At 42.4% G+C, this 22,335-nt stretch overlaps 2 protein-coding genes across 7 annotated transcripts in view; one reads left to right on the top strand and one right to left on the bottom strand.

Annotated features, from left to right (window-relative positions):
- Nucleotides 1-11,240, top strand: part of ACOT12 (acyl-CoA thioesterase 12) — a 33,299-nt gene extending 22,059 nt beyond the window's left edge. For all 5 annotated transcript variants that reach the window (XM_080574046.1, XM_080574045.1, XM_080574048.1 and 2 more), the window contains 5 exons: nt 958-1,041; nt 6,175-6,308; nt 8,201-8,329; nt 9,515-9,641; nt 10,550-11,240. In XM_080574046.1, the coding sequence (XP_080430172.1) occupies nt 958-1,041; nt 6,175-6,308; nt 8,201-8,329; nt 9,515-9,641; nt 10,550-10,684 (609 nt within the window). In that variant the 3' untranslated portion in view covers nt 10,685-11,240. The remainder of the gene's footprint in view (nt 1-957; nt 1,042-6,174; nt 6,309-8,200; nt 8,330-9,514; nt 9,642-10,549) is intronic.
- Nucleotides 11,241-13,572: 2,332 nt separating this feature from the next.
- ZCCHC9 (zinc finger CCHC-type containing 9) lies at nt 13,573-20,854 on the bottom strand. Of its 2 annotated transcripts, XM_080574076.1 has the most exons (6): nt 20,394-20,854; nt 19,617-19,767; nt 19,248-19,340; nt 17,874-17,942; nt 17,662-17,747; nt 13,573-15,568 (listed from the first exon to the last, which is right to left on the bottom strand). In XM_080574076.1, the coding sequence occupies exons 1-6, from the start codon at nt 20,718-20,720 to the stop codon at nt 15,533-15,535; spliced, it is 762 nt and encodes a 253-aa protein (XP_080430202.1). In that variant the 5' UTR covers nt 20,721-20,854; the 3' UTR covers nt 13,573-15,532. The 2 variants fall into 2 exon arrangements, with proteins under 2 accessions (XP_080430202.1, XP_080430203.1); XM_080574077.1 differs by lacking the exon at nt 17,662-17,747.
- Nucleotides 20,855-22,335: the final 1,481 nt, after the last annotated feature.

Genomic DNA, 22,335 nt, shown 5'->3' with positions numbered 1-22,335 from the left:
TCATTCTTGTGGGAAACAGAAGTGAAAATATGTGGTACGTTTCTGTCTTGGACATGATAGGCCATAGAATGTGCTTGTGCCATAAAGTAAACAGTGATGAATCTGAACTTAGGTGGATTTGTACACACCCTAAATGTTGCAGAAACCAGCATGGAGTTTCTGTGGTTAAATTTTCTTTGTATACAAGTTCCCAGTGGCTCCCAGAAATTTTACCAGGTCTTTATATGAAACTAAATAAATAATTGAGAATTATATTACGGAGAGGGATTTGTTGTTATCAGTGGCATCTCCATGAATGGAGTTTGAATCCTGCAAATGCAGCATTTCTTTTCTGCAAGACAATGAATATAACTATGCACGCAATGTTAAAAATGGGTTACTTAGATTTATTTGGTATTACATTAAAACTTGTCATTAAAGACTCTAAAGCTCTGTTCTCTTTGTACAGTGCTTAAAAGAGAACTCCATCCAGTGTAGTCAAGCATATATAATATATATGTTTGCACTTTCTCTGCCCTGAGCCTGCTTTGTAAAGCAGCTGCCATGATAGACCACAGGTTGATAGCAATGAAGAGGTTAAATTTCCAGTAGATTTTAATTACTTAGGAGGAAAATGGACAAAACCATTAATTTAGTGGTCTCAGGGGTTACCTGTATTATCTCTCCAGTGGTCACAGTTTTTCTGTGATGCTATATAATTGGAGAAGCCTGAAGTGGTATTTTGTTGTTTAATTAGGGTTGTTTTGCCGTCAGCCATGTGAGCACATAATCTAGCTATTGAAAGTATTTAATTCAGAAACTACTGGACCATATTTTCTGGAAGGAAAACACTTATGGGAAAATACACATTTGTTTGTGATTCAGGGGTAATGATAGAAAAAGAGCGTCTCATTCCTGGAGTATTTAGTGAAATCTACCTTTATCCCTTGATTTTCAGAAATGTATCTTACATTTCAGGCATATGTGAGTTACAGCAATGTAGCCGCACTGACACACCTGGCAGCAAAACAAGGATGGGAAATAACCAGTATGCTAGAGCATGTAAGTACATAGCTGTGGAACAGCTGCACAGCCACTTAATTATATTTTAGCATAAGAGGTGGGTGGAGAAAAGCAACATTTTGCATTTGTAAATAAATACGTTGGCTTGGCAATGTTTGGTTTTACTGTGGCTAGTATATAAAAACAAAACTCCTGTAGTTACCCCAACAGGTTGCAAAGCTGTTTGTCCAGAGCAGTGTTCAACCTGGAAGCTTCTCTCCTGAGACAGTCTGCATGGCTGGTAAACCTTAGACTTGAGATCCCAAAAGGGCAGGTTTGACAGCAACTCATTGGGCTTGTTGAGCAACCATAAAGTAGAATGTAAAAACGAAAACAAAACTACACCTTACTTTTGTGAAGCATTTTCTTTGACACAATTGAACTGCCTTTGTGGTTTTGCCAAATTCTTTGATTCTAGTGAAACACCAAGCTTGGATATCTCTGCTTAGGCAATGTTGTTGAGAATCTGTTGGGCTTCTCATAAGCAATATGATCAGCAAAATGTGTGTAGCAGTCTATAATATGCTGCCTTTGTCACCCTTACATCATAGGAGATATTTCTAAGCAGCAGGCAGTATCTTGAGATTGTTCTAAGTGGCTACTGCCAGTTGGCAGGTGACATAACTTACCTCTACTGAGTTTGTGCATTACAGAGGACCAGAGAGGGAGGGGCACCAAATCTCATGTTAGCATACTTTAGCATTTTGATAGGTGTCTTTTTAATATGTTAATGACCGTTAATGAGCAAAGTCGGTCTGTAATCTTCCCACAGCTGTTTTTCTCCTTGTTTTTTACCTTTTACCTTTCATCCCTTATCTTCCTTGCTTCTGCTAGCTCAAAGCTACCAGTCACCTTGTTTTCTTTAAGGTTTCCTTATTTTCTCAGCTCAAGACTACAAGAAGAGACTGTTAGGATCTTTTAGTCTGACCTCCTGCACGTCGCAGGCTATGAAACTTCACCTACTGCTTCTTGCATCTGATCAATAGACAACTTATGTAAGAGCATATATGTATGGAAGGAATGAATTTCAGCTGTGGCAAATCTGCTAGTTCCATGTGTAGGTTGTTCCAGTGGTTAAAAACTTTCAGTAGCTGTGCCAAGTAAATGACAGACAGCACTCATGGTTGAGTAAGCAAGCTTAAATGGTCAGATTGAAACATTTAACATTATTTTCAAACCTCTGGTAAAGCATCATTGTTATGCATGTGAAACTTCCTTTCTGCCTCCACTGGAATTGCCTAAATCTTGTTCTCTTTCTTAATTCTAAATGCTTGAAACGTGTAATAGGAATGACAAGAAATGTTGTGACAAAATTGCTTCATACGAAAAACCACACCCATGCACATTCTGGATGACATTTGAAAGAGCATGATGTGATGATGTGATTTCTCTCTCTCAGCAAGCCATCAGGTAGCTTCCAGTATTAGTAATACTGTTTCAATTTGCAACTTTCTCCATTTTCGATACCTTGAAATAGTCCTGATGGTAAGATATTTCTCTAAGTCAGCTCTTTTCTGATGGAAGATCTTGAGCAGCTTTTTCTAGCTGTTTGTTAATCTAATTGAAGTAGGTACCTTAAAGCCAACAAAATCTTGGCTTAGGCAGGATGTGAGATGCAACTCGCACTGATGCTGTCAGTGGACAGAGAGCAGCCATCCATTCCCATTCTGCTGGACCTTTCTGCGTAACCTGGTATTGCCAATAATTACATAGTCCTTAGAGAAGTGGCAAGCATCCAGGGTAGCACAGTACCATTTCTTTTTCTGTAAGGATGTATGCAGTGACCGGTGATAGCAAATCCTAATTCTGGATGTAGGCCACTTTGATTGTGGCGTACCACTGATTCCATAATAAGCCTTATCTTTCCTCTTACTTAGCATCTACTTGCAGGCGAAATGTAACCTGCTGACAGTGTGGATGTCAGCAGCAGGCAGAGGTTATTCTTGTCCCCGTATATATTTGTGATTACCTCCAAGTTAACCCACTAGGTGGATGAGCTTTCTCCTTTGGAGAAGGAAATGTGAGCGAAACCAATCTGGGACTTCACAGCTCCTCCAGTCAAGTTTAGATGTGTGTTCGAGTCGCTAAATAGTGATAGAGAGGCAGCTCCAAGAATGGCTTCTTGCAGCTTCAGGTAATGAAATTTACTGTCTTATCAAATGTTGGCTTGGTCACTTGTCACAGTTCCACGCTCAATTCTGTCACTTTTGTAACCCTTGACACTAGCAAATATCTCTTAAGAAACCAAATCTTGCTTAGAACATTTCGTTATGTTTCCTTAAGCACTGCATGCCTCCTCAGGCACATCAGTCATACCTGTCTTCTGTTCTCTGCACTGCTGACGCATTGCAAACTAGGTCATGTGTCTTGATCCTTTTGCTTAGGGTATTCAGTGGCATAGGCACAGAACAATTGCTTAGGTTTCTCTGATAAAAAAGCATAGCAGTGTCTCCAGTCAGACAAAGTCTTCGGTGTCCACAAAATATTCTCTGGGGAAGAGGATAAAAAACAAACAGTAAAAATCAGTAGTACTGCTGATCAGTGCTCTACATGAAGACAGTTGTACTATCCAAAACAAGATTGTCAAAGACTGAACTATATTTTGGGTTGAGTATTCTAGTAGGTAGATTGTGCAAAGCAGCACGTGCTTCTCTGTAGGATGAGGATTTGTGCCCTTTTCCCTGGAGTGATCCCAAGTTGATTGAAAGGTTTTGAAAGTAGGAGGAGGTACTGTGAGCCCTTTGACACATAGCTACAAGACTTCTAGGCCTATATAATAACCTAGCTTTGCCAGTGTTCACTGTATTGAAAGGTGTTTTAAAAGCTGCACCTCCTACTTTATTTTGTGATTTTGAAGTCCAGAAGACTCTGAAGAGAACATGATTTCTCTTCTATGCCTTATAGGATTATTGATCTATGTTTCCTATAGCTGGTTTCTGGAGAGCTTGGCCTTTTGTTTTCCACCAAAACTTTAATTCAGGAAGATGCTTGCTGGATTATACTATGTTGTTTTTTTTTTTTTCCCTATCCCAAAACATGAAAATACATAAACATACAAAATCTGTGTTGTTTTATAAATGTTCAGTAAACCAAAAGACTGTTATTTTTTTGGTATAACAAAAAAAGAGCAGGAGAGATAAAGAAGCTTATGAATTTTTTATTACTTAGAAATGAAAATCTGTTAAAACTTTCTAATATTTGAGAAGAAAATTAAGACATCAGATTCAACTTTGGGAAGCACAGAATCATAGAATGGCTTGGGTTGGAAGTGACCTGAAATATATCTAACTGCAACCTCCTGCCATAGGCAGGGGCGCCGCCCACTAGATCAGGTTGGTCGAGGCCCCATCCAGCCTGGCCTTGAGCATTGCCAGGGATGGGGCATCCACAGCTTCTCTGGGCAACCTGCTCCAGTGCTTCACTACCCTTACACTGAAGAATTTCCTAATGTCTAATCTAAATCTATCCTCTTTTAGTTTAAGACAATTCCCCCTTGTCCTGTCATTATCTACCCGGCTAAAGAGTCCTTCTCCATCCTTTTTATAAGACCCCTTTAAGTACTGAAAGGCTGCAATGAGGTCTGCTGGAGCCTTCTCTTCTCCAAGCTGAACATTCCCAGATCTCTAAGACTTCCTGCACAGGAGAGGTGCTTCAGCCCTCTGATCATCTTTGTAGCCCTCTTTTGGACTCAGTCTAAGAGGTCCACACTCCTCTGTTGATGCAGCCCAGGACGCAGTTGGCCTTCTGGGCTGCAAGTGCTCACTGCTGGCTCATGTCGAGCTTTTCATCCACCAGAACCCCCAAGTCCTTCTCTGCAGGACTGCTCTCAGTGAGTTCTCCCAGTCTGTGCTCATGTCCGGGATTGCCCCGACCCAGGTACAGCACCTTGCACTTGGACTTATTGAACCTCATTCAGTTCACATGGGCCCACTTCTCCATCCTGTCCAGGTCCCTTTGGATGGCATCCCTCCTTCTTTGGTATCAACCGCACCACTCAGCTTGGTGTCATCCGCAGACTTGCTGAGCGTGCACTCAATTCCATAGTCTTTGTAATTGATGAAGATACTGAAAAGCACCAGTCCCAAGACAGACCCCTGAGGGGCACTGCTCATCACTGGCCTCCACTTGGACATAGAACCATCAACCACCACTCTCTGGGTGCAGCTATTGAGCCAATTCCTTATCCACTGGATGGTCCACCCTTCAAATCCATATTTCTCCAAATTAGAGATTAGGATGTCGTATGGAACCATGTCAAAAAAACACTCCAGCTTGCTGCTGCTCACCAGTGCCCCAATCCAGTGAATTCTACTCTGAAGTTTACAATTTCTGAAAAGCTTTAAGTAACCATCACCACTCCACCAGAAAAACCTACCTAAAAGAAGTTTCTTCCATTCCTTCCTAAAAATAGTATGTTATCTTCTCTTACTCTCCTGTATTTATGCCTTATTTTTGTAACTCAGCCTGACTCAAGGGACTAGTTAGAAAATGGTAGAATTCTGGATCAGTACTTGCCTACGTTTAAAAAGTCTAATCACCCGTTACTGGTCGTGATGCCAAATTCACAGAAGTGTTGCATGAGGTCCCGAGGTTGTCCCCTTAGCTTTTGGACTGTAAGGAGTCCAAAATTCACCTCTGTGAGGAGACTTTCTATATATAGCAAGGCCAAGAAGAAGCTTTTTCCTTCATTGCTAAGTGTATCTGCTGTTGTGTATGAAAGCGATGCCAGCTTACATGGTCCTGACAAAAGAAAAATGCACTGAAATAACTCTGTTTTTTCTAAGGCACCTGCAGTACTTAGGGTATTTATAGACTATATCCAAAAAGTGTGAAAAAGGGGTTTGGATATGGCCTTTTGATCAGTCATTCCCACTTAGAAGGTAATTCAGTTAGCCCTAACCTGATGCAATTAGAACTGTGTGATCTCACTATGCTACCAGTATATTTGATTTTGTGTTGTGCTGTATTTTAATGTAAAACTAATCTTGAATACTTATCTGCCTTTCATCTGTCAGATACAGTTTCATATGTAGTTGAGAAAATCTGCTTAAGTCCTAAATGTGTAACATTTAAAAGTGCTAAAATATTTATAGCAGTCACCCTTTGGTTTTAATATGTTGTTCACTTTTCCAGATAAAAATATGGACTCATGAGGAGCGTGATGTCTTGTCACTCAAAGTAGAAATGCAAGTGAAGATACCATCACATGTAGCTTTCTCCCTTTTGTCTGACTTCACACGCCGTCAACAATGGGACAAACATTTCTTGTAAGAACTTACCTTTATTTAAGACTATTCTAATCCACTGACAACTAACCTTTTCCGAGAAAAATATTTTTTGAGATGTTGACACTTTTCCACCTAATTAAGAAGAAATTGCTGTACGGAGCTGACATTAAAGGTTCATTAGTCAAAGTATAGATTGTTTTTTTCCCTCAAAAATAAAATAAAATAAAATAATTTCTCAATAGGGTTGCCCTGGACTGTCAAAAGAGATGTGACAGGGGTTACCCTATACTAAAACGAACAAAATTCCATGCCTAAACCTATGTTTCTTAAAAGGGTTAACTTGAGTAGGTTGTGTATAACTTGAGGTGGAAAAATGGTGAACGCTGTCTGTAAGAAGTAAGGCAAAGCTGTGGACTCATTCATGTTTGTGCTGTTTAGGATGCTGATGCTCAGCTTCACCATACAGTCAAAGTGAGAAATCAAGAAATGGGGATCTTCAAAATTCACTTTTTAAGAAAAATTACATCTTATAAAGTGTGTCTAAATTGGAATGGGTTTCAGACTAGCTGTAAAAGGCGTTTTTAATCTACCTTACATGGTGTAGAATAATGACTAGAGACAAGGGAATTGATATGATACCAGTTTGATTAGGTGAATATTTTCCTGACATAGAAGCTTTTTCAACTAGTTATTCTGTCCTGAAAGATTTTTATTAGGAAGTAAGTGGAGACCTAACAATATTTAAGAATCAACATCATCTTCTGCATTTTTGGCTTAAAAAAAAAAGAAATCTGAAGAAATGTTACGTTGCTTTTCCATATCTAAAGCCAAAACCTCAGATTTCTTATGACTACCATGAAGCCCAATTTACTAGTCAAAATGGAATACAAATTCAGCAGTGTTTATTGCTAAGGCAGTAGAAGCTGAAGTGAAATTAGTTACTGCCAGTGCAAAGGATAACACTGAGGTTTTTTTCGGTATTGAAAACTAAGAGGGAGTGATCAGTACTTCCAAGAGAGTGAAAGAGTATGTCCTACCGGGTGGCACCTTTTGAACACAGCAGAACACAACCTTGAATAAAATTTTGCTAATATTTTCTGACTATTGCACCTTTGGTATGTCAGATGGACAATGTTTGGTCAAACAGCAGGTATTATGTCATGCAAGCTGATGTCATTCCAAGTAGAAATGGGTAGTATATGAGAAGCTTTTTAGACTTTGTTCCAACACCCTACAGCACTTCTGAACAATTTTGTGGGATATAGATGTGGTGTCAGATGAGGCATTGCAGAAAAACTCAGGTTTTCACTCCTTATACCTCTCAAGTTTGCTGCCTGTTGTGGTTTAACTGGGCAGGCAGCTCTGCACCACACAGCCGTTCGCTCGCTCCTCTCCCCTGGCTCTACAGCGGGATGGGGGAGAGAGAACTGGGAAAAAAAAAAAAAAAAGGTAAAACTCGGGGGCTGAGATACAGTTTAATAGGACAGAGAAGGAAGGGAAAATAATAATAACGATAAAAGAACGTACAAAGCAAGTGCACCGTGCATTTGCTCACTACTCACTGAACAATGCCCAGCCAGAGCCCGGGCAGTGTCCTCCCACCACCCCTGGCCAACTCTTCCCCAGTGCTATTGTCCCACATGATGGCACATGGTACAGGACATCCCTTTGGCTAGTTGGGGCCAGCTGTCCTGGCTGCGTCCCCTCCCAGCTCCTTGGGCACCCCCAGACTCCTTGTTGGCAGTGTGAGGAGCTGAAAAGTCCTGAAAGAAAATAAACCGTATGTCTGCTGACACAACCAGGACACTGCCTCTGCAGGAAGACCATGTGCTGAATTTCAGGCTGGAATATATGTTGGTACTGTGCTTTTCATAAGAGATGCTCTTGCATATGACAGGTCCAGCATGTGTGTGTATTAAATGTATTTGCAGAACTTGTGAGGTCCTACAGGCTGTGAACGAAGATGAGAAGATATATTATGTTACGTCTCCACCCATGACTGGCCATAAACCCCGGGACTTTGTGATTCTTGTGTCTCAAAGGCAACCTTGTAAGCCCAGGTGAGCATACAGTTTCAAGCTGAACTGTAAGTGCTTTGGAGCCACAGTTTTGATTACTGCTGACCTCTATCATGCCTGTTGTTTGGTGACAAAAATGTCATTTATTTTTTTAAGACATTGGATTAGTAGCTGATTTAAAATATCTGTTGATGCCTTAGTCTGCACAACCAGATTTATTTTGCAAAGGGAAGAAGCAATGAAGTGAATTGAGGGTATCATAGACTTAGAGCGTAGTCCAGTGTTGCTTCTTTGATAGTGACTCTTCAGGAACGGTCCATCCTGAGAGAAAACAGGGCAGAATTCCAAACAGAAAATTTGGAAAAAAACATATCCTGGAGGCTCTGTCAATGTGCTAAAGCCCATGATTAGGAGTTTCTTTAAGAGACTTTGTTCCTATTTAATGTAATCCTGGAGAATTTTTTCTCAATGAAATGTTTGGCCTTTCTTGAAACCTCAGTGTGATGCATTTATTTTATCAGTAAACATTGCTGCTGAACATGGTTTAAAAATTCAGGTGATTGGTTTAACGTACATTGATTTTTCTTTTTCATTAGGTTTCCTTTTGTTCTTGCATAATGAAACATGGATAAATGGGACCATTTGGTCTATTTTGTGCTTATCATTCTTTATTACCACTTTATTTTCTTGTATTTAGTAATTCTTTATGTTAACAGAACATTGCTTGTAAATAGTGTTCTGTACCATGCTTTTTTCCCCCCTACATCTGGGAGTTTACCTTTGCTGGGGCCATACTCCACATGCCCTTAGTAAGGGTGGCTCCTAGGCCCTGTTCCTGTGAACTTGGTTCCTGGAGAGCAGAATAAATGAAGAAAAAAAAAAAGAAAACGGAGAAGAAAAAAGAAAAAAAGAAAAAGAAAAAGAAAAAGAGAAAAAGAAAAAAAAAAGAAAGGGGGTGTTGTATGTGGGTGGTGGTTCTGTGGCTTTACACAGAAGTCTTCTTGATTGGAGTCTGTGACAAAGCCTTAATGAGATGCAAGAGAACTGAGCCTTTTAATAAGCCTTTAAAATACAGGAACTTGTTTGCCTTTGTATAAAAATGACGTCTTTGGTATAGCTATTCATGCTTCTCAAAGAAAAAATTCATACTCTATATTTTTAGCCCTTTACATGCATTTTTTATTATCTTGTTGAAAAAAATGTTTGATTCCTCCCCTTGCACTGCAGTGAACCCTATGTAGTAGCTGTAAAGTCAGTTACCCTCACGTCTAAGCCGCCTTCTCCAGAATACTGCAGAAGTGAAATCCTTTGTGCAGGATTCCAGATCTACAGTGACAGCGACAGCTCCTGTACGGTGAGTAGCTCTTCAGGCCTCGGCCGTGCCTTCCTTCCTGTGGCATTACATGTGCATATAATCTCATTTGCGCTGGCAGTCTAGAACAGCAGAAACACAACAAAATAAATGAGTCGGTTTCCCCAGACTTCAGTTTGGTTATCAAAGATGTTCTTTATTCCACAAAGTGAAATTTGTTTTGCTCACCTTTGGCCAATCTGAAAGTTAGGAATGAAGTTAAACGCAGCACTGAAGAAGGACTGGGACTTTTGGAGGGTAGTTCAATCAGTCCTAAAATAAGCTTCTAGAAGGCATGGTGTCTTTTGGTGCCTGTCTGCCTTCAGAGGAATCCCAAGGAATTAGTTCAGATTAAATGCTTGGTTTTATATATCAGAAATTATGCAATCTGAACCCCATTCCTGGACGAATGGCAGTGTCCCTCTCTTCTATACTTTTCCATGGGAAAGATACAACGTTTTAATTTAAGAAAACGGGTGTCTGAAAACAGCATCTGTCAGTGGCTGGGATTCTTTTTTTCAGACAACAGCTTTGTTCATAAAGCACATCTATAGGAGTCGGACCCAGTGATACTTGTGGGGCCCTTCCAACTTGGAACATTGTATGATTCTACAATTCTGTGATGCAGTTTACAAGTTAGGCAATGTTTCCTGCTGCATTGCTGTGTACATTCACCTATATGCTTGAGGCCCTGCCAGTAGTGAGGACAGACACTAAGATCCTCAAAGGATTATAAAAAAGACATGTTGTTTTTGCTAATTCGTGCCTTCAGTTTCCACTGCCTAAAAGCACTATGCACTTCTGTTCTCCTCCATAAAAACTTGGATACTCATCTAGGGTCTGAAAAAAAATGACTAACTATTGCAGTCCATAGGGTTTTTATTTTTTTATTTATTTTTTTATTAAAACAGGTGTGTTACTTCAATCAAATGACATCAGGTGTTATGCCCTACTTAGCTGCAAATCTTACTGGTTCATCAAACTCCATTGAAGACACTGCTTTGGAGTGTATAAAGTTCTTGAAGCAGAACGGCAGCAAGTGCTGAAGTTAAAAGCAAATTTCCGGACAGTACTAAAGATTATCAAGCAATACTGGTTAAAATTCTTGCATGTGTGTTGATCATCCTTCTACATCTTAATTACTTTGGGTCATGCAGCTGATACTGGGCTTGAACCAGAGGATATCTAGCATGAGGATTTTGTATGAAATTAAGATGAGGCCTTATGCTCTAAATTCTCTTTTAATCTAAAAGAGATTTAAGGCACAGAGTCTGCACTTGAATGCATTAATGAATTTTGATTGACCCAACAGAACTTAGAACTGCAGTTTATAAGACCATTTCAATTTCATTATTATACTGTTGTATTGAACCTAGTGGCACTCAGTCAGTTTTAAATCAGTAAACTCTCATCTGTCTAATTTGCAGAGAACTGGTACTACTAAGTAGCTTATCCAGTGCTCTGGCCTCTTTGTCTAGGTTCTTGCACATGCATTGTATGTAAATCTATTATACCCTAAATGAAGTTAGTGTTTGCTAATATTTATGTGTCAATGCTTGTAGCTTATCTGTGATTTTCAATAAATTATTGCTTTTCAGGTTACACATCAATCATAATTTTTATTACACTCTCTCTGGAAGGGCTTCAGACCTGGCTCCAGACTGGTTTGTGGTGATGATAGGGGGCTGTTGGTCTCCTACCCAAGTGCTGCGACCCCCGCTTCTACACCAGACTGTTCTGCTGGCAGCAAATTAACATAGAGCAGGAAGAGTCTTGGATACATTCCCTCGTACATAAAAAGGGAGAAGTTTCAGAGGTTTTATTGTGGTGTGTCTGTTGTTTTCTGTTGTTTTTTTTCCCTCTCAAAAGGCCCTTGTTCAAAAAGCATGCAAGATCACCTGCAGTTAAATCGTAACATGAATGGAGGGGTGGGTTAAGAGGATCAAAGCATGTGAACTGTAGCTGTGCCATTTCTCTCTCTGAAGTCTCGTAATTGGTAGAATGAGAGCTCTAAGCATCTCATCCAGGTCCCACTTAAGTAAATTACATCTTCAGTTTAACCTATAACCAAATCAAAGCTTTTTTTGGTGATTTGTGGGTTACAATATACCAGCAAATTGTGCATGACATCGACCACATGCACCACAAGAGGCACCTGCTCTTGCCCTGGAAGCCCTTATGTGTATTAGCACAGTCAGCTGGCCTCTGGTTGGGGCATTTCACCTGGGTACAGTGTTGCACTGAAACAAAGAGCGAGCAAAATTAGGACGTCTTCTGTATCTTGTGGTGATGCCGGCCACTATACGCCCTACAACACAGAGAAATGTTTGCACTAGTAATAGAAAAATCAAACTGGGGCATGATCTTTGGCTCTGAAGATGACCCTTTGGATACAGATCCTTATTTTGGATCATGATTTTTACCACATGGGTAAGATGCATCTAGCAAGTGAGGACTGCAGGCTCAGGGCAGCCCCTTCCACAGCACAAACAGTGTCGAGGCCTGAGCAGGGCAGGCTTCCTTCCTCCTCCTGGGGTGGCTGGTAAGGGGAGGGTCGTCACCTGTGTGAGCTGCGCAGCTCTGCGCTCTCTCAGATGTTTGCTGTGTGCAGACGGTAGCAGACAGAAGCCCTTGAGCAGGCAGGCAGGTAAGTCTTTGTGGTTCCAATTTTTAGCAAACAGAGACACCTAATGTTCAGCTCTGCGTATGTGCAGGGAATATATTCCCTGAATAAAGCTTCTGGGGAGAGCCCAACCTCAGCCCATGCCCAGCACTGAGTGACCTGTGCAGCAGCTCATAACCTGCCTTTAGAGACGCCTACACACTGAACTCAGCTGTTGGGCCACCACAAGGGCTGTCTGGAGAACATTATTTGGCATTTTAGAAACATAAGTGTTTTGCTGAGATCATTCCAGCCTCATGCCTGCTTATCTGACAGCGAGACCTTAGCCACTGTAGTGCTGAGCACTGCAAACTTGGGCTTCTTTCTGCATGCAGCCACACATCTTTCTTTAGGTGTGTGTGGGGTTAGTGTCTGGTCACATAGCCCAAGCATTATGTACCAACCTCTGTGCAACTGAGATGAGATCCAGGTTTCTAGCAGAACAACTTTTCCTTAAACTGTTTGCCTAACTTTAAAATTTAGTAGAACAATACATCTTTATACACAAGTGCTTTAACAGTAACTGCTCACATAGCTAGCTGCCATCTAGCTACACAAGGTTTTGTGAAATGAAATGAAGAGATTTGTAGGTGTGTTTAACAACTTGTGTTGTCCAGCAGTTACTGACGATTGCTAACCTGTGCAGCTGTTTTACAGCAGAGCACAAGAATTTCAGCACCTCATTTTGTGCTCCATCTACGAATTCAAGAATTCAAAGGTTAATCCACAACTTCATGCATGGTATTCTATGCCACAACTGCCCCTTTTACCTTCCTGGTGTTAGCAGTCCCTCTAGCCAAGCAAAAGTCACTGATCAGTTGTGCGAATTTTCTTTTCCTCCCCCAGGATCCATGCAGTACCTGATACAACCTTGCAGCCCCTCAAAGGGACGCTTCTGCCTCAGCCTGCAGTAGAGCAGCCAGGTGACCACGTCTTACTTGGAACCACAGACCTGGAGCAGCCACTGCCTCGGGAAGAAAGGCTCCACTCTGAAACCCCAACTCACACACCACAGCGTTGTCTACAGCAGCAGGACTGTCAAAGTGCAAGGCTTCAAGTTTGTGGTGGTGGAAGAACACACAATCCGAATCATCCAGGTTGGAAAAGACCTTCAGGATCAAATTAAAATTAAAATCCTTCATTTCATCCAATTCCACCCCTCTTGCCCATTTAAGTGGGTGCTATGATTATTATAAATTGAGTATGCTTACACTGTTATCTGCCATTCAATCCACAGAAGAACTGGGAAACCTAGAATAAGACCTCTACCTATGGTATTCTTTACCAGCATTTTATTTAAAAAAACAGTGCATATACAAAACACGTATTGAGACAATTAAATTCCTGGTTTTTTGTTTGTTTTTGTTTTTGCTTTAAGAAACATAAATTCCAAAGCCATAGCTTCAGTGCCTGGTGCTAAGCATCTCGAAACCCAGATCTGAGCTCAGGTTTGTTGTTACCTTCACATTCTCGACAGGGCACTGTATGGGCTGTTAGGACATTTATTTAAAGGATAAATTAATTCTTTAGAAGCAGCAGCTGTATCACCATCTAGCTTTCCCTCAAAGACTGTTGCTGATCACTATATAATGCAAGCTGAAGTTGTTAGAAGGCACTTTTAAGACTTGTGGAGCACCGAAGTGCCGCATTTGTCCTGGGGCAGCACTGCAGAAGTGCAGCATGAGGAAGCCCAGTGGTGCCGGCGCTTGAGGCCACACCTGCACAGGGAAGGAGCACTGCACGGAGATCCCAAACGGCACCTGCCAGTGCTGCGACAGGACACTGCTTCACAATGAAAAGCAGCATGTTGAGATGAGCTTGGGGTTAATTTCTCATCTTAGATAATTTGACACAAGTAAAAGTCTATCACTCTTGACTGCACAGGATGAATCTGGAGAGTATTTTGAGAGCTGCTGCAGGCACTCCATTCTCAATTGGCTTGAGTGACTTTTGTAACACCAGTTTTCCAAGTGCAGGCTGCAGCCTCCATTTAAAAATAAATAAATCTGCCATTAAGCAGGCATGTTTAAATAAAACAAAGAATAAAACCCAAAGGGACAGAAATACTGAAGAACAAGATTTCTGAGCACTTTCTCTAAAAAAGTAAACAAACTAGGGAAGCTGCTCATTTGCTCTCCAGCTATTTTCAGGTGTATTTCATGATGGGTATCAGAGGAAGGGCATAATTCAGCTGGTTAGTGCAGAAGTGCTCAGATAATTAAACATGCATCAACTATCAGATTAACGCACATACACCCTGAGCTGATCTACCACGCACAAAAGGAATTGCACCCCTAAGCTCTCCAGCCAGAAGGCAGGACTCACACAGCTCTGTAGGGCTTTCCTGATAACTCTGCCGTAAGACAGGTCAGGTGTGTACATTCAGAGCACAGAATCACTCTTTTTGAAGGCAAACCAAGCTAGAACCCAAAAAGAGTGTTTAGAAAATACCCACAATCGCTTTCAGAGAAATCACAGAATCACAGAATTGAAGGGGTTGGAAGGGACCTCGAAAGATCATCGGGTCCAACCCCCCTGCCAAAGCAGGTTCCTTAGAGCGGGCTGCCCAGGCAGGCATCCAGACGGGCCTTGAATATCTCCAGAGAGGGAGACTCCACAACCTCCCTGGGCAGCCTGTTCCAGTGCTCCGTCACCCTCACCGCGAAGTTCTTTCGCATGTTGGTGCAGAAACTCTCAAGATCAGCACAACTGTATTCATATCCAACAACAGCAACACTCTTGAGTTAACCCTACTGACCAGGTGGATCCACTGGTCATAAACCTGCGTGATACAGTGCACGTAACCTGTGCGGTTATTGCACCAGATTTATGTTATGAGAGGAAACCAATTTCTCTCCTCAGAGTTCCCTCTTCAGAGAGCTAGCCATGGGAGGGAATGTGAATCAGACAGAAAGCTGTATTTCTGCAAAAATATATAAAAATGAAATACCCGCTTGCTGCATTTCTGATGTCCCCAGCTTTTCAGTAAGCTAGATGAGTCTGGGAGGCAAACTGAAAAAATCAGGGACACAACTGTAGCAACAACAGTCCGCTTGACTTTCTGGAACTTGCAGTTCAGTCCACTCTACACAGTCACTACTCTGAAGTGCAGCAGTGCGCTGGATCTGTGGCTTAGCATCCAACACAGGCCTTCAGAAATTAACAACCTTAGGTAGTTTCGCTTTGGGTTTTTGCAGCTTTGGTGTTTCTGTAACTTCTTCATAATCAGCACTCATTCCAGTGGCCCATCGCCCAACCGTAACCTGATCTGTAGAGTAAGAGACAAGAGGTTACAGAAAGGCTAAGCAATATCATCAGATCAAACTTTCACATTTGAGGAAGATTTGGCCCACAAGGGCCTGTCAGTTTACTTCTGGGTCTGAAGCTAACTCCTTTACACAACTCTTCTTGTTTTAAATTTGTGTTTTGTAAACTCCATTTCTTCACCCACACCAATTTTCCACATTCAGAAATCATCAGAAAGTATTTTTTACTATTTGACTGTCCAAAGAAACATTCAGAGAGTATGCAGAAGATACATTCTCTCTACTCTAAGTCCTAATTACTCATGCAATGAAGATATCAGGATATGTCAGGCACCCCTGGATAAAAAGGAAAGATCTTGAAGAAACCATGCTTGAAGAGGCACAATAGAAGAGAATTTACTCATCTTACATCCCTGCATATAATAAACACCATCCTTTTGCCATTTAAATGATATTTTTGAGCAGTTAAGTTCCCTGTCCTAGAGAAAACGCTGGTAACCAACCCGTTTCTTTTCTGAATGACTACCTGAGAGCTACAAACCAAATCACACCAAGAATATCATGTGGTTAAATCAATGTTTACTTGGATTAACTTCTGTATATTAGAGTAGCTCAAATAATTCCACTTGAACAAACAATACACTTTGGTGCCTCAGCTTCCTCGCCAGCTATCGGTTACCTTTCTGTAATTTATCTGAAAGTACTCTGCATGGCACAAACTGCTTGTAAAGAATACTACAATTCTTACCCATGATGTCCCAGTTCAAATTAATTCAGCCATTTTAAACCAGCAATACCAGTTTTGAAACATCAGTGGAAAGCCTAATACATCCCAATGGAAATTAAACAGCATCTGTTGGTCTTCATTATGGACATAAAGCTTCTCCAAAAAAAAAACCAAAAAACCAAAACCAACAGTTCTCCTTCACATGTAACTCCAGTGCCAGAGAGCAAAAAGAATTGCAGCTTTTTTTTACCTTGTCTGGAATACGACAGTGGCTTTACAAATTAGCACTTGTTAGTTCCCATTAACTGTCTCACATACCCATTCAGGCCTCGGCATGCTAACCTCACCTGACAGGCCTGTTACATCTTCTGCAGTGGAGGGGTTGGACCAAGCAAGTTTAGTGACCGCGCCTCCCAAGCAAAGAGAAGCTCCTGCAGGTTGTTTTCCTGCCTCCCTGCGTACCAGCTCTGTGCCCTTTCAGCTGATCAGCGCTGCCAGCGCAAGGCTGCCATGCAGTGCTAACAGCTGGCTCAGCTTTGTGCAGTGCCACTTCCCACAAATGTTTCTTTTCTCCTACTGCACCCGTACAGGTTTTCAGTTTATGAAAAGGACTATGAACACAAAAATAGTTTGCTGTGTGCAGAACCCCAGCAAGGGTGATGTTATAGTCTTTCAGCATTTGTCTGAATGGGAGTTAAAAAAACAATCAATCTGCTATGGCTGTTAAGTTTGGTGGAAAATTTAATTTTCGTATCAGAAACTTCTGTGACCAGTTAAGACTCAATCTCACTTCTTCTGAACTATTATACCAGCACACATCTATAATGCAACATACGCTCTCTCATACAACGCCTACACTACCACATATACTTTAGCTGGTCTTTTGTATCTGATCCTGAAGATACCTGTCATCTCCATAAATATTTCTCACAAATTACACAAAAGTTCATGATACATTATTAAACCAAAAGTTCTGTAAGCCGTTCAAACAAAACAGAAAAAAAAATGTTTCATCACTCCAACAACAGCGTCATTCTTCAAATCCTTGTTTGTCGGTTTTGCCTTCCTTAGCATAGTTTTTTTTTGGAATAAAAGATACATAAAGTAAGTATACATACGTATGGCAGTATGTGAGCAGATTCTTCCTACCTCTGATAATTTAGGGAAAAGAAATGCCATTAGTCCATAACCTGATCAGCAAATTGTACTTCCCTTTTAATATATTCATTAATAAAAGTATTACGTTATGAAACATGTATTGATGAACTCAGTGCAAGCTGATTTGCCAGGAGGTAAAAAAAAAAATAAAAAATTATCAGTGAAAAAGGGAAGTGGTTTACTCACAGTACTTTCTATCAATGGCCTTACCTGAAGGGAGGACTCAGGTAAAACCATATCTTTTATTAAAAGAGCTGAGCTCATCAGCCAGGCAGATTTATGAAGCGTTTTTCCACCTGCATAGGTAAATCAAAGAACATGTAAAGAAGCCGCTAATCGGCTGGTGAATCCAGCAGGACAGACCTCCAGTCTTGTCTGACTACCCTGTCGTGTACAATTCTATACAGCCCCCTGCATCTCACCTAAGTTCTTGTTCTCCGGACAGTCTTTTCTAAAGTGTTCCACAGAACCGCAGAGTTTGCAGCAGCCCCCTGTTACAAGAGAGAGAAAGTTGTTACCCATCTGGAAAAAAAAATAATTAACAAACCCACTCTTACACGTCTATTGAAAAGTCTTGCTTTGCTTTTCCATAGTGACAACCCATGAATAAGACAAAGATACATCCCTACAGACAGGTCAGCACTCCTACACACAATAACGTGGCACTGTGGAGCTGATGAGCAAACAGCTTTAGGAGCCTGCTCGCACAGCTTCTTCAGACTGTCGGTCTCTGACAGAGAGACACATCCATCTGCAATAGCACTGCTCTGTGAATCACCAAATACTACAAATTCCACGCACCATGCTTGGAATACTTCTGATTACTTTTTTAGCTCTTTTTTAGACGGAACAACCTAATTCTGCTGAAATTCAATTATTCCAAGGAACTTCTGAAAGTAACAGGAGCTCCAGGGCAGTACCTAACCCAACTGCAGATACTGAGCTATAAAATATGTAAGTTACTTTTAATGCCTTCAAAGATGCTTTTCTTCCAATCCAACTGTATTGTAAAATCACCCTTAAGGGTCTGCAAGACTTCAAATCTGTACTGGGAGACTCCAGCAAACAGAGCGCTATTTGCTAGTGCCAACAAAAAAAACAACAGGCAGAGCAGAATCTAAATGAATCTTCAAACCTAGATGATGTTTCTCATTAAAGACACGTAAAATGATGATGTGAGAGCCCTTTGCTATGAACAAGCCTCAGCTGTTAGGACACCGGGCTGCTGGGTGGTCAAGCAGCATACACACGACATACATTTCTAAGACTATCTTGAAGCCACAACCTGTTTTTAAACTCTTAATTTTTCTTTAATCTTTTACAACGTCACCTCCTACATACATGAAACAAATGACTCCCAGGTGTAAGTACAACAGATCTTGCTTTGTGTGAACACCTGTTTTTACAGCGTTAAGCTGCAAAGGTTATAAAATCCCTTTTCAGACCAACAGAATGTTTTTACTACATACTTAGGTGTATTTACATTTAAATACTCATTGACTACATACACACAGGATACTATGGTTTCTTTGTTTCTCTTGAAACTGCAAGCACAAGCAAGTTCTCATACTTTGCACTTCACCTCCTTGTTTAACAAAAAGCTTCTGACCAAAATAGAAATCCCTAGATAATGAATATTAACACTGAATTCCCCAGAATTGATATGCTCTCACCAAGAGTAAAAGACATTTGGAAATTCCTTTCAGTAATATCCTCATTAATTTGCAACGTGACTTTGCTCTGTGTCAGGTAAGAAGGAAAAATGCATTTTGTTTGCAGTAAATTTCTGCACTCACCTTCAGCATACAATCCTTTGGGATTATCTGGACATGACCTTGACAGATGCCCCATCTCACCACAGATGAAACATTCTGCATACGGAAATGCCCCTGCAAAATTCCAAAGTTTATGATACAAGTTAAAAACTTCGTAGAGTCACAGTCAACTCTGAAAACATCACAATTACAATATTATACCATAATATAATATTATACTACAACAGAAACACTACGCTGTTAAGTAGCGTTATTTTAATGTTGTATTCCTTTAAACATATTAACCTACGTCTTCACAACAGTTAAGTTGCTAAAACAGAAACCTTGTATTACAGTGGTCAGAAAACTCACACCAAAGTACTCTGAGAAACATAAATTTCTGAACCATACCAGCAGCTGGATCTATCTTTGCCTTGCATTTGCTGATGTCATGTTCTGTGGATCCACACCGGTAACAGATCCCTGTACCCATATCTTGACTTTCAAGCACCGCTGGGCAATCAGCAACACCGTGGCCAGGTTCCCTACAGTGGAAACATACCTTTGAAAATAAAAATTGCATTTTTGTAAACATGTCACAGAGCAAAACAGCACTTATAGGTGGCTTTATGAAAGAGATCACTTGGTGTTAATATCTGATTATCACTTATATCCACCAGATTTTCTCTAGGCCACGATTTTTCTTGGCTGAAACTTTCTTAGTACTATTGAATGCAACTCTCCAGTGCTGACATTTGAGGTTACTCTAATATGAAAAAGTTTGTCAGAGGGCTCAGAGAATCCCAGCCTAACGAGGCTTCTACGCTTTTTAGAAGGCAAGTGTATCAACAGATCATCTCACTGCAGAAACATGGTTAAGACACGAGATGCTGCAGCATGTCACAAAATAACTAGCAGATGCCTGTCACTAAGCAAGATTAGTATTGGTTATTATTATTTTTTATTGGTGATTATTTATTATTATTTTATTTATTAAATTATTATTATTTATTGGTGGTTATTATCGATTATTATTTTTTCCTTCACCAGAAACACACAGGGAAATTCTGCGCCACGTGTATTCACTCACTGACCACCGAGCTCCCTAGATGAGTGATGATTCACGGGGCACCACCACACACAGACAACCACAGCAGGGCTCCGTCCCCCCCCCCCCCCCCGCCTCACCATGGCGTTCCTCCTCGCCTCCTGCCGCCTCAGCCGCCGGCCCTCCCGCCGCAGAGCCTTCCTCACAGCCGCGGCCGCCTCCTCCTCGTCCTCCTGCTGCTGCTGCTGCTGCTGCTCCTCGCCCTCCGCCGCCCCGCCGCCCGCCGCCTTCCTGAGGTGGGCAGCGAACCCGTTGACGTCGCGGTCCGCGTACTCCTTCCTCCTCCTCCTCTTCCTCGCCGGCGCCGGCACCACTGCGCCGCGGGGCGCCGCCGCCATCTCCTCCCAGGGGGTGGCCGGCAGCGCCTTGCCCCCCTCGGCGGCGGCCTTGCGGGCCCAGCGCGTCATGGCGGGTGGCGCGCGGGGGCTGTCGCCGTTGCGGTTGGGACGTTACAGCCGTTACAGCCGTTACAGCCGTTGGTGCGCAACCCCCACCCTCCACGCGGCCGGACGGAAGCGCTGTACCGTCCCGGCGGGGCGGGGCGCGATGTCGGGTCCGCCCGCCGGCAGCGCGAGGTGCTGAGGGCCCGCCGCCATGTTGGGGGGGGGGGGAACACCGAGTGATCCGCCGGGGAGTTTCGTGTTTGTAGCTCAGGGGCGCATGGGGCACAGAGGGGCACAGTCGCCTCCCTCGCCCTGCTGGCCACCCCTCTGTTGATGCAGCCGGCCTTCTGGGCTGCAGGCACGCACTGCTGGCTCATGTCGAGCTTTTCACCCGCCAGAACCCCCAAGTCCTTCTCCGCAGGACGGCCCTCAATGAGTTCTTCTCCCAGTCTGTGCTCAGGTCTGCAATTGCCCCAACCCGGGTACAGCACCTTGCACTAGGACTTGTTGAACCTCATTCAGTTCACGTGGGCCCGCTTCTCCAGCCTATGTCCCTTTGGATGGCATCCCTCCTTTGGTATCAACTGCACCACTCAGCTTGGTGTCATCCGCAGTTTTCTGTGCATCTTCATGGAGACAACGTGCGGCTGCGTGTACTGCACACCTGTGGCTGGCGAAGGTGCTCCTTATGCCCCTGCCCTGCTGTCTGTTACAGAGAAATGAAATTTCTGCGTAGCATGACCAAGGGGTATATTCCATTGCAGGCTCTGTTGACTCCTGGAGAGTAGCCAGAGGCAAAAAGAGGACCATGAGTGTTAGTGTTGGGGAGAATCGAATGGATGTTTTACTAATGTCTCTTAGGTGATGGGTCATACAGTATAATTAAGCATTGCCAAATGTACTTACATTATCAATTAATTTATGTATACTGGGAAGTTTAGGGAGTATATTATCAAATAATCTATGTATACTGGGAAACTTAGGGAGTATACTGAACAGTCAAATGAATCTTTGAAGGGGAACCCTGGGAGGGAACAGGTACAACCTGACCTTGGATAAGGGCCTGGAAGTGCTGAAATGAGTTGAAGCAGAACCAAGGAGCGGAGGGAGCATGCGTCGAGTGAGAAAGGTGACAAGTTTAGCAGAGAGGAAGACTCCTTACTTCATCTGGACGACCACCTGGACGACCACCAGAGAGCACCACGCATGTGCAAATGGGAGGAGAGCTAATTAGAATGGAATGCGAGGCTGATGTTGCAACCTGTAATGAATATGTATATCTTACGTAATGTTGAATGTATAAATAATGGCTGGGACGTAACGGGACTTGAAGCCAGATTTGGGCACCTGCCCCGGCTTCCAGCGCTGAATAAAGCACCTTCATATAATCACTGGGTGGTTATGTGGTTGCTACGCTAACATGAGGACTGGGGGGAGCAGCGGTCTGTGTGCAAATACTCCTTACTTCCCACCACTAACAGCCCATCAGCTTCACCAGGTAGAGTGGCCAGTTAGGCACAGCAGCTCGTGCCAGACAAGTTCACGTACTGCAGCATGGAGCGGAGCGCTCCCCCACAAGCAGCCATGCCCCAGCCACAGCTCAGGGCAGCACCACCAGGGTGCCGCAGGGCTGTTGGGA

Source organism: Anser brachyrhynchus, assembly GCF_964034855.1.
Source record: "Anser brachyrhynchus genome assembly, chromosome: Z".
NCBI classification, from domain to species: Eukaryota; Metazoa; Chordata; class Aves; order Anseriformes; family Anatidae; genus Anser; species Anser brachyrhynchus.
The sequence above is the reverse complement of the archived record's forward strand: the minus strand, read 5'-3'. Positions and strand labels throughout refer to the sequence as shown.